At 39.3% G+C, this 12,231-nt stretch overlaps 1 protein-coding gene across 1 annotated transcript in view; it reads right to left on the bottom strand.

The window, feature by feature from the left end:
* Positions 1-12,231, bottom strand: part of CZIB (CXXC motif containing zinc binding protein) — a 16,193-nt gene extending 3,962 nt beyond the window's left edge. Inside the window, exons 1-6 of the mRNA XM_038411899.2 lie at positions 11,905-12,231; positions 11,730-11,813; positions 10,381-10,437; positions 9,148-9,229; positions 7,127-7,158; positions 6,464-6,541 (exon numbers count right to left, since the gene is read on the bottom strand). Of these exons, the coding sequence (XP_038267827.1) occupies positions 6,464-6,541; positions 7,127-7,158; positions 9,148-9,229; positions 10,381-10,437; positions 11,730-11,813; positions 11,905-11,910 (339 nt within the window). The 5' untranslated portion in view covers positions 11,911-12,231. The remainder of the gene's footprint in view (positions 1-6,463; positions 6,542-7,126; positions 7,159-9,147; positions 9,230-10,380; positions 10,438-11,729; positions 11,814-11,904) is intronic.

Raw genomic sequence — 12,231 nt, 5'->3', positions numbered from 1 at the left:
GCCTTGTGCTGTGTTAGGGTCAGGTGCAGCCACACCACGGAGTCCGTGTCCTGGGAGTGGGGGAGCTGCAGGGTGATCTCCCACCTTCGTGCAACCAGTGGCTTGTGCTCCCCCCGCCATGCTGGAGCCTCTGCATTTATTTATTGATAAATATATCTTGCAGAATTTTAAAATATTGTGTGCAGAATTGTTAATGTTTTGGCACAGAATACCCACAGGATGCATTACAGTTTGTGGCATCACAATTGATACTCTAATTTAATCTCTGCTAAATAGCACTGAATAATGAAGTGACTTGTCTGCCCTCTGCTGACTGTCTAAGGAGCAACAGTAGCTGAAGCTTAGAACACACCTTACAAACAAAACAGGAATTCTTATCACCCAACTTTTCAACATAGTGAATCATCATGCAGTTATTCTGCTTACCACTATAAAGTGTCATTTCTGTCACAAAGCAAGGGAGCTACAGTTGGATGAAAAGAAACTTTGTAAAGATGCATCTGTTTTTAAGCTGAAGGATAATACTTCTGCCAGGGGGGAGAGAAGGTGTTGACCACATAGAACTAATACAGGAAAGAGGCATATATTGGCATTTTTGATAAATACATCTGCTCAGGAACCTTAAATGAAAAGTATAATTGTAAGTTAAAACTAAGAGACTTCTTACCAAGTAAGAAACGTACAAGCATCTTAATTAAATTTTTCCCCACTTGGTAAAAAAACAAAACAAAACATCCCTGGGATTTTCCAAGGGGAAAGATTTTCTTTTTGTCATGGAGGGACATGGAGGGGTAATTTTCCCCTTTAAGACTGCAGTGAGAATTCTGGTGATGTATGGGGAGACAGACAAATATCAGTGGAAATAACAATCCTCATTAACTTCAGTAAGTTTTAATTATATTTATTAAAAATAATTTTACATTTTTATGACCTATTCTATTGCATTGCTGTTTATAACAGAACTCAAACTTGATCTGGAGAAGCCAGGCTGGCTTCAACTGTATATGAGAGAGTTGTATGTAAAATAACTGATGGATTTGTAAGGAACAAGGGTGAGTCTCTTGATTTACTATATTTATTGAAGCATCATAACATGTAATGAAATATCTAGTCAGGGCTATCTTTCATACACACTGCTTAAGAGTTAACTTTAAGAGTTAACTTTCAGACTATTAGGTTAAGAGTTATTATAGCCTCCCCTCTGTTGGTATTGATTGAAATGAGATTGATAGCTGAGGGCCAGGCAGACATGTAAACAAGCATCCTACACACTCATGGGCTTGTCAAATTTTACTATAGAAATAGATTTCTAATTCCAGTTGTAAAGCCAATAGGAAAAAGCAACTGATTTTTCTCCTAGACAGGTGGGCTTCTAGAGAAAAATATATTAGTCACAACACACTCTGCAGTAGTCCATTTTACATATGCTTAGTTTTGCATAGAAACAGGAAAACTGTTTTTAGACACTTGAATTTTCGCCTTCCACATATTAGAAAATGACACAGAATAATATATTTAGCACAATGTCACTGCAGTCTGCAGGAAGGATAAAGCACAGGTTTTTTATTAGTCAGTCTATGCAATTTACTTCTAATCCTACTGGAATAATATGTTATATATAGCAGGGAGTTAGCTTACGTAGACCATGACCAGACACAAGCAAACCAATAGCTGACAGCAGGAGAACTGTAGATTCCAAGGCCTGATGGGACCATTATGATCATCTACTTTGACCTGTATAATACACATTATCGAACTTCCCCAAAATAATTCCTAGAGCATATATTTTAGAAAACAATAGTCATTTTAAAATGATCAGTGATGGAAAAATCTACTACAACCCTTCGTAAATCGTTCCAAAGGTTAATTACCATCACTTAAAAATGTATGCTTTGTTTTCGCTCTGAATTTATCTAGCTTCAACTTCCAAGCCTTTGGACTATGTTATACTTTTCTCTGCTAGACTGAAGAGCCAATTATCAAATATTTATTCCCCGTGTAGGTAGTTATAGATCAAGTCACCCCTCAAAGTGAAGGTTAAGCTAAATAGACTGAACTCTTGGAGTCTAATTAAAAAGGCATGTTTCCAAATCCTTTATTCATTCCTGTGGCTCTTTTCTGAACTCTCTTCAATTTATCAACATCCTTCTTGAACTATGGACACCAGAACTGGACACAGTATTCCAGCAGTGCTTGGATCAGTGCCAAAAATAGTAAAATAACCTCTCTACATCTACTTGAGATTCCTCTTTTGTGCATTCAAAGAACACATTAGACCTTTTGACCACAGCTGATCCCCAAATCTTTTTCAGAATCACTGCTTCCCAAGATAGAGTCCCCCATCCTGCAAATATGGCCTACATTCTTTGTTCTTAGGCATATAACATTTAAACCATATTAAAATGCATATTGTTTGCTTGTGCCCAGTTTACCAAGCGATCCTGATCAATCTGTATCAGTGACCTGTCTTTTTCATTATTTACATCCCTTGCCCCCACCATTTTTGGGTCATCTGCAAACTTTATCAGTGATGATTTTGTTTTCTCCTAGGTCACTGAAAAATGTTAAATAGTATAGGGCCAAGAACCAATCCCTATAGTACCCCACTAGAAACACCTGCTCAATCATGATTCCCCATTTACAATTACATTGTGAGACCTATCTGTTATTAAATGGATTAAAACTAACTACGTACCACGTTAATTTTCTGTTCTAGTTCTCAAAATGTTGTGGGGTACCAAGTCAAACACCTTACAGGAGTCTGTCCAAGTATATTGCATCAACACTAGTACCATTATGAACCAAACTTGTAATCTCATTATAAAAAACAAGATATCAAGTTAATTTGACAGGATCTATTTTCTATAAACTCAAATTGCCATTTGTTATATTACCCTCCTTTAATTCTTTATTAATAGAGTCCTGTATCAGCTGCTCCATTAGCTTACCTGGGAACCATGTCAAATTGACAGGCCTACAATTATTCAGATCATTCTATTTAACCTTTTAAAATATCGGTACAACATTAAGCTTTCTTCCAGTCTTCTGGATCTTGCCCAATGTTCCAAGATTTATTGAAAAATCAACACTAACCATCCCACAAGCATGTTAGCCAGCTCTTTTAAAACTCTTAGAGTCACATTATCTGGACCTGCTGTTTTAAAAAGTCTAACTTTAGTAGCTGTTATTTCACATCCTCCTGAGATACTAGTGGAATGGAAAGAGTTATCATCATCATCATATATTACATCTGTTCCCCCCCCCAATACAGAATAGAAATATTTATTGAACACTTGTGTCTTTTTTGCATTATTACTGATAATTCTACCATTGCCATCTAGTAAGGGACCAATGCCATTGTTAGTATTTTTTTTGTCCATAATATACCTAAACTCCTTATTGTCCTTCACTCTCTTAGCTACAATTTTCTCCTTGTGTCACTCTGCATCCCTTATCAATTATCAACAATTCCTAGTTTTTTTTATATTAGTTACTATCAACTTCCCCTTTCTTCCATTTGTTAAATATTTTTTCTTGTGGTTGCCTTTACTTCCCTTCTAAACCAGGTCAGTTTTTTAAGCAGTATGGCTGCCTTCCTCAATTGTGGTATTGTGGCTTTTTGGGCATCTAGTAAAGTGTTCCTAAACAATTCCCAATGATCATTCACATTTTTCTGATTAAGTTCTTCCGCCCAGCCAGTGTGGCTCTTGTGAAGTTAACCCTTTTAAAGAACAAAGCATTTAAATACCACTGGTTTGGACTTAATTCTGTTTGCATATTATAAATGTAATCAAGTCATGATCACCTGTACCTGTTACATCCTTTATCTGACAAGACGAGGTCTAATATAAAACTCCCGTGTTGGGCGCAATACTTTGAGTTAGGAAAACTATCTATAATATAAGACAAATCGAAGGATGTTTTAGTACTGCCAGCATGAGACCTCCAGCATGTCAAACTGCCCTGTGATCACATAGCTTTTCTTCCTTCACATTACAGTTTGGTGCTTAAGAAGCTGGTCATCCTGTGATTTGGTGGTCTGTAGTAGACTCCAACTAATAGCCCATCTTGTGTTTTATCTGTTAGGACACTGATCCATAAGCATTCAAGATCATTTTCACCCAAGTTGTCAGTGACTTTTGACAGAGTGCCACTCCTCCTTTCCTTTTGGCCACTCAATCCTTCCTACATAAGTCTTTATAATAATTGATTTTAACATTCCAATCATGTAGTTCATCCCATCAGCTTTCAGTAATACTAGATCAAGTTTATACTCATAAATGAGCAATTCCAATTCTTATTTGTTACTCAAGCTCCTAGTATTGTTGTACAGGCAAGTAAAGAATTTTCTTAATATCTTTTGGTTCCTTGATTTTGTTCTCAACATTTCGATTTTGTACTAAATGAGTGCTATCTTCCCTCTTTTTACCCTCCCAATTAGTTTAATGCCCTTCTGACTATTCTAGCCAGCTTGTGTCAGAAAAGATTGGTTACACTTCTACTGAGGTGTGCAAACCATAGACCACCTTTCCCACAGAATGTGGACCAATGTTACACAAAATCAAAACCCTCCACCACTTAGCTAGCCAACAGTTCTCTTCCAGAATCTTCTGCCTTCTGTTTCCTTTCACTTGTGGGACAGGAACAATCTCAAAGAAGATCTTTTAGACATTCTTTTTCTTCAGCATACTTCTAAGTTCCCTGAAGTTATCTATTATCAGTGAGACACCCATGTCACAGGGTCATTAGTACTCCTATTGAACCATCAGTGGATCCCTGCCCGTTGATTTCAGAAGAATGACATCTTATGTCTTGGTTCCGGGAAAACAGCACGCAGTCCTGTTGTCTGTCCCTTGCAGAACATTCTTTCGAGTCTTCAGAGTACGGAATCCCCAAGAAGGATCATCTGTCTTGCTTGAGGGGTTAAGAGATCTCTTTCTGAGCAGGCTTAATTTTCTTACAGGGGTGTCTTGAGCTGCCACCTACAGGTGTGTCCTGTCCATCTCTCTGTTCCTTTAGACCAGGTGGATCTTCAGAGATCCCTTTCACAGTTTCCATATTGAGGACCTGCTAGTGATTGGAAACTTGTAGTTCTGTGGAATTCCTTCCAGTCCACTTCTCTGTGGTGCCACAGCTTGCCCATCCTCATCGGTCTCCAGCCATGTAGAATGGCCACCTTACCTCTTATGAGCTGCCAAGCTTCTTTTCCAACTTCTTTCTCCAATTTTTTGGTGGTCAGCTACTTTCTTCCTTGAATCTGGGGTACTCATATTTCCCAAATCTCTCTGTCTAGGAATGCATCAGCTTCTTTGATTCTCAGTAGCAGCTCCACTTGCCCTTCCAGTTCAAGAATCTTTTCTTCCAATATAGCCATCAACTTGCACTTTGTGCACAGTAAGTCCCTTCTGGCTTCAGGCAGGAAAGAAAACATGGTATATCTGTTGCAGGTCATCACCACTGTTACATCACTGGCTGTCTTGAAATTGCACATAGAGCTGAACCTGGAAGGAAAGCTCTCCCCCCCAGCTCCCTTTGAAACTTTTCTGTTAGTTGCCTTAGTTTGTGGCTCTCAATATTGCTAGCAAGTGACTCATTACCAAAATCTCTCTGCTTAGCTCAGCCCCTCCCCATCAGGGAGCAATTAACCAATTCAGACTACAAGCAACTGGGCTGATCAACGTTCCAAGGGTCAGAACCACACCACCTCACCAAGACACCAAACAGACATGTTCCAGCTACTTATTCAGGGGCCCATGGCCCAGCTAAACAGCCTGTACACAGAAAACAACCAACCAGACAAACCCATAGATGGACCAAACACACCAAGTCTCACTACTGCCAAGCAAAATCCAGAGCTATCCCTTCTGAAACTCTCTTAGCTGTCTCGGTGAGACCCTTTAACTCAGTGTCTTCAGCTGTGTTTTGCAACAGAGACTATTGATGCCTTCAGCAAGTCTTGCTCTGCCTTTCAGTTTCATTTTGTTGTGGATACACATCTATGTTTGTAGAGATGGATGAACTTCAGAGTTTGGTTGAGTACAGCAGTCAAATACTGAACAGTGTCCAAAAATCAGGCTTGTTAACTCTCTATACCCTGTACAGTAGCCCACCCAGACCTCTTCTTCCCACCAGTGACCCCTAATTAGGCAATCCAAGATGTGACTGCTTTAGGACCCCTCTCCTCTTCCTATTGCCCTACTCTAAAGATCCACCAAATGAATTCACATCTTCACTGTTCTGGGACTTACAAGGTACTTCAGGGGGCACAGCTCCAGAGGGTATCTTTAATTAGGTGAGTAGGATGAGGTAAGAAAGACAACTGCAGAGAGGGGAGACTATTGGAGAGTCACAGATTGTTCCAAAATGAGCAGTGCAATTCTCAAAAGAGAGGGTGCTGCATCAATCTAGAGTTCATCAGAAAGACACACAAGAGCTGTCAAATAAATCATTAATAAGAACTTGCCTGTGGTTGAAAGTCAACTGGCTCAAGACCTCGGCACTCAAACTCCACTACTGTCTTAAACTTCTCACTGTCTTCAGCCTAGGATTGAGTCAGAATAGCATTTAGTTTTTACCTAATGAAAGGAAAACAACACCTTTAAGTCTAGGCATAAAATGTAGTAAATTTTTTAGAAGCAGCATGACCAAACTCTGGACCAAAAACTTTGAATTATTTGACATGGTTAATAACTAACCAGAATTTTTTAAACTTAGAGACTGGTCTGGGGAAATCTCTGAGCCCTTCAAAGGTAGGCTCTCCAAGACCAGGGTAAAACTATTACATATTTGCTTAGAATGTGACATCAATGCCTGATGTTGACTGTGAAATATTTAAACAGATGATTTGATATTTGAGTCTGAAGCAGAAGTGGCAAAGCAAGATATTAATTGGCTGTCACTGTCCACATTATTTAAAATATACTTTCCCAAATGCACAGCTTCACTTTTGTAGCATCCAGCATCCCATTTGCGGTGTTTCTCTATCAGGCGATACCTGGATATTTTTTCCCCGTACTTCTGGGAGGAACATGATAGCAAAAACTGGGAAGCCTTGTAATAAACTAACATTACATTACTGATGCTTATTTCACTTACATTTGCAATATCATAGAGAAAATAAACTTACATTATAAGGCTTCATTGTGTCTCTTAAGATATCTAAAAGAGAAGGGGGTAGAATAATAATGATAAAAAAAAGTCAATTTTCCAGCCCTTAATACAAACCCAAGAGCCCTCCCTCCAAACACTGTTTATTCAAAAAAAGGCCAACATTTCTGGGGAGTCCATCAAAATCTAAGACCCTGTTTTTGCCATGGCTACCAAGAATTTCATCTCCTGTTTTGCTATTTTGTTTTCCTCTTAAGGAAGAAAAAGCAATGCATACTCTTGTAACATGGCTTTAAGGCTCCAACTGTACAATTGTTGCTCATACAGATCTTCCAAAGTCAATGGGAGGGTTGAGTGCAAATTACTTACAGGATTGAGCCCACAGGATTCCATTACTTGTGTCTAATTCCCATAAATGTAGATTTGGGGGATAGTCACTGCAGCACAGACCTTGTAAATACCTTCCTGTATTTTAACTAGCTTATCACTGTTGTATTTATTCCACAGGAAGTGCCTTTCATATCAGACACATTTTTAATACAAATTTCTCTTTTCCTTCATGTTACTGCAGTAAGTATTTATATGGATATAGCTTTACAACATAGCAGCTCAATCCCAGGGGGAAAAAAAAATAATCTAATGTGGGATGGCTATGAAATGGGCAGAACTTTATATGAACATCCCAAGAATGAGGCCAATGCAAACAGCTGACAGCTCCTTGGATGAAACTAGTTTCTAATATCTTGAGAGGAAAACAAACACTTGACACAGATACTTGTGTGGGTGCTCTTAGTTTTCCAAATACCAGACAGGCTTTTAGATTTTTGGGGCCCAATCCGGAAATTCTTACTCCTAAAAGTAGTTCCATTGAAGTCAATAAGTATACTTGTGCAAGTATAAGGGTCTCAGGATTAGTCCTTATTTTTGTGAAAAAAGTTAAGTGATTAAGAGACAATGAATGGGACTATTTTGGTTGGGAAGGCAAAGGGCACAGCAAATATAATAAAGGATGAGTCAGGTGTTCCTTTTTACCCTTCCCCCATAATACAAGTATGAGAGGCCACACAATGAAACTGAAAGGCAAAAAGGCTTTAAAAAGATAAATGGAAATATATATTAATGTAATAGATAATCAATCTGTTTAATTCTCTGCTATAGGATAATACTGAGGCAAATAAATTAATACAATCTAAAAAGGGTTAAAAACACTCATGCAAATAAGAACAGCTGTAGGCCAGAGTTGCAATGGCTGTAAATAGTTATGTTGGAGAGTAGATGATCACCAACTGCAGGGCAGAAAAAAACCCAACAACTCTCCTTCCCATCGTAAGATACTGATTATTTATGGACATTATGGGGGGCTTTCCTTAAGAACCATCCACCACTGGTCAGACACTGACTAGATGGACCATCAGTCTTCTCTGCTCTGTGAATCCCTACAATAATAACAAAAAGACAAAGTTTGATAACTGAAAGAAAAAATGTCTAGCAAGTACAGAAATTACCCAGAAAACTCTGGGCTACTTCTGTTACTTTTCATTCTTCTCTTAAAAATAATTGGCATCCCGTTTTTTTCCAAAAAGGTTAACATCTTAAATGTACACTCAAACGTACTGCTGCAAAGTACAGTAATTTGTTTCCAAATAACTTTACAGAAGAAAAGCAAGCATTTTAAAAGGGACACCATTAACTTCAGAATCATGTTTCTGTTGGAAAAATTTGAACATACTATTGTTTTAGCACCTACCCGTTACTAAAACTAAAGTTGGCACAAATTTATTGTTCCAATGTTTACACACTTTTTGTATTTGCATGTGTAATCAGTCTCATTCTTTTGTTGATGGTCAGTTGCATTTCCTGTCTCATGCACTAACATATTGGTGCAGGGGAAAGTAGACCCTAAAAACCACTGTTAAAAAGCAACTTATAACAGAAATTCAGGACATACTGTTTAAAAGACGCTCTTTTAGAATGTTTTCGTAAATTAGTTTAAAAAAAATCAAGTTGACAGAATCCCTTAAATCATGTGAAAGAGCCTACCAATGGAATTCTCTCTGGAGCACAGCTTGCATTTCTGCACCATAGTGGCACTCCCTCTGCCTCCCTTAAGAGGAACACTGTCCTAAAAAAATTACAAATGGAGCCATCACTTTGTGTCAATTTTTTTCATGTTTTAATTGAGCAGCCAAAAACCTCTGTAGTGACAAAGTAGTTTTTACAAGGACAATGGCAACTAACATGGTTTTATATATTGTAAAGGGAAGACAGGTTTCTTTCGGGACAAGGAATATTTATAATTCACAATACTATGGTTATCAAGGAATAATGTACATTATATTCTAAATTTTAAATAATAAATTATGTATAGAGTGTGTCTTGACAATACAGACACATTCTATCCATTCCATAGGATATTTATTTAACCTTCAACCAGTGCGATTAGAGCCGTGATACTGCACACTATTGTCCCTACATGCAACAAGTTGCAGGACTGGGGCCTGCAAGGACAGAAGAAGAATGGTTTTGTGGTTCAGGATGAGAGTCTGAGGTTCTAATTCCAAACTAGACCACAGACCTCCTGTGTTACTTTGGGCAAATCATGTCACCTCTCTGCCTCAGTTTCCCCATCTGTAAAGTGGGGATAACACTTCTCTATTTGAATTCATTAATGTCATAAGGCAGTCAGATATAGTGATGTGCATGACAGATATGCTATAAATAACACCAGTACCTTGCATAAATTAATTTATTGTCATTATTCCCCTTCCCCCCCCTCAGATTATCTAAACTTCCATAAAAGTTGTTTTATCATTAGCAAAGAGGAAATGTACTACTGGCAAAACCCTATTGTAATACCACTTCAAATCCATTTTCTTCGCTGTGGAAAAACTTACTGGCTTTAATGAGGGGAGGCTTTTCAAGAAAGACTTAAAATAATAAGCACTGCCACCAACCATTCTTATAGCACATTTCATTAAAGGATCTCAAAATACTTTGCAAACAAAGTCTGACAGCACCCCCGATGTAGATAATTATTCAAAGACTGCTTTATACAGCATTTAAATTAGCATATACCCCATTTCCATTAAAGTCAATTCTACATAATATGCACTGCGTTTTTTGGTTTCTTTGTTTTTAATAACAGGTTTCAGAGTAGCAGCCGTGTTAGTCTGTATTCGCAAAAAGAAAAGGAGTACTTGTGGCACCTTAGAGATTAACAAATTTATTTGAGCATAAGCTTTTGTGAGCTACAGCTCATGTTCGACAGCTTACCATTAATCGCAGGTATTGCCATTTTTCAGAAATCTCACCGCAGTTCCCACATTTCATCTGGAAAAGAAAAAATACACCAAAGAATCTTGAAGTTGTTAGTAAGCTGATCAATAAAATAGCTCAAGCCATTCTTAGACTTAAATTTAACCCTTTTGTAGTTGAAAGGTCATGGGATAGCTTCCCCTACAGAATGGGGGGCCAGAGCCTCAACTGGGGTCCATTTTCATAGCTCCATTAGCTTCACATGAGCGATGACAATTTACACAAGCTGAGGATCTGTTCCAGGGAATCTTAGGTAGAAAGGAAACAGATTACATGCAGGAGCCAATAAATAAAGCTAGGAATAATACATCCCACCAGTTTGTCAACCAAGCTAGTTTTCCATCAATTATACTTAATTAAAATCATAACCACAAGAGAGAGGGTGATGGCTATTATATGGACTGAGGAATAGCTATGATTTTTCTTCATCGTAACAGATGTATGTATGTTTACATTAAAAGATCAAACAGTTACTCAACTTCAAGGAAGTGCTTAAATTTAACAAAACAAACAAAAATAACCTGCACAACTTTTGGATCAAATATATTCATCTTACTGTTATTTAGACTATAAAATGAACCATGCTTGAAATGTGCTATGATACCATTAACATTGTGCATATAACCAATTGGATACTGGCAAAACTACATCTTAGATAGCAATGAGAAAAGGAGTACTTGTGGCACCTTAGAGACTAACAAATTTATTAGAGCATAAGCTTTCTTGAGCTACAGCTCACTTCATCAGATGCATTTGGTGGAAAACACATTAACATGGCTGCTACTCTGAAACCTGTCATTAGATAGCAATGAAATACCACAATGATGAGCATAGCACAGAAACCATTCTACAGTGGTTTGCATTGCAGGATTCCATTAGATACCAACAATTTGTGTAATGGAAGCCTGCAAATACAAACCACTGTAGGATGTTTGTGCAAATATCATGCAAAAAAAGCCTGTGATGCGAAACCATGCAACTGAAAATCATAGAAATGCAGGGCTGAGAGGTCCCCCTGCTGATGTACATTTACACAAGTTATTCTAAGTTTCATCAGCGGTGGGGAGACTAGAGGACCTCTCGAGGTCCCCTCCGGACCTCTGGTTTTCAGTCTCATCGTTTTATATCATTTTTATTGCATGATATTTTGCACTGTATTCTAATTCGCACTACAGGCTTGTATTGTAAAAACCAAATGACCGGGGCTTGTGGGGCTTGTGAAGTAGTGGCGTTTCGTGTTGCTTTGCCCAGCATTACAAAGGGGTGGCACGCTGCGCGGCGCCGCACCCTCCCCTGGCCCACCATACCTTCAGGTACCAGCGAAAATCCTCCCCCACCGGTCTGAGGTTTGTAATATTTTCCAGAGTAGCCTTCAGCTGCAGCCCGATCTTCTGTAAAGCAGGGGACGGGGGACAGAGTCAGAGTTACAGCCAATGCCGCCCCCGCCCCCACCCCCGGCAGCGCCGCGCCCCCCTTACCCACCCCCATGCTCCGGGCCTGGCGGGTCCGGCTGTAGCTGGAGGTGCCGCCGGGACAGGCTCAGCAGCTGCCCCGAAGTCCCGCGGCGCAAGCGGGGGGGTGGGGGGGGGGCGGGAGCAGCGCGACCAGACTCACCGACACCTACCCCCTCCCCCCCCCCGCATGAGGCCGGCCACCAACTCTCGCGGTAATTGGCGGGGGCTTGTAAGCGACGCCTCTCCCGTGAATTGGTGCCCTTAGACAAAATGGTCACCTCATTCCATGCCTTTCACAAGGACTGAAGCCGGAGCTGCCCTTAGCCAAGATGGCCGCCATCTCGTGCTGTCGATG

This window comes from Dermochelys coriacea, chromosome 8, assembly GCF_009764565.3.
Source record: "Dermochelys coriacea isolate rDerCor1 chromosome 8, rDerCor1.pri.v4, whole genome shotgun sequence".
NCBI lineage: Eukaryota > Metazoa > Chordata > Testudines > Dermochelyidae > Dermochelys > Dermochelys coriacea.
This window is presented reverse-complemented; position numbering and strand designations above follow the sequence as displayed.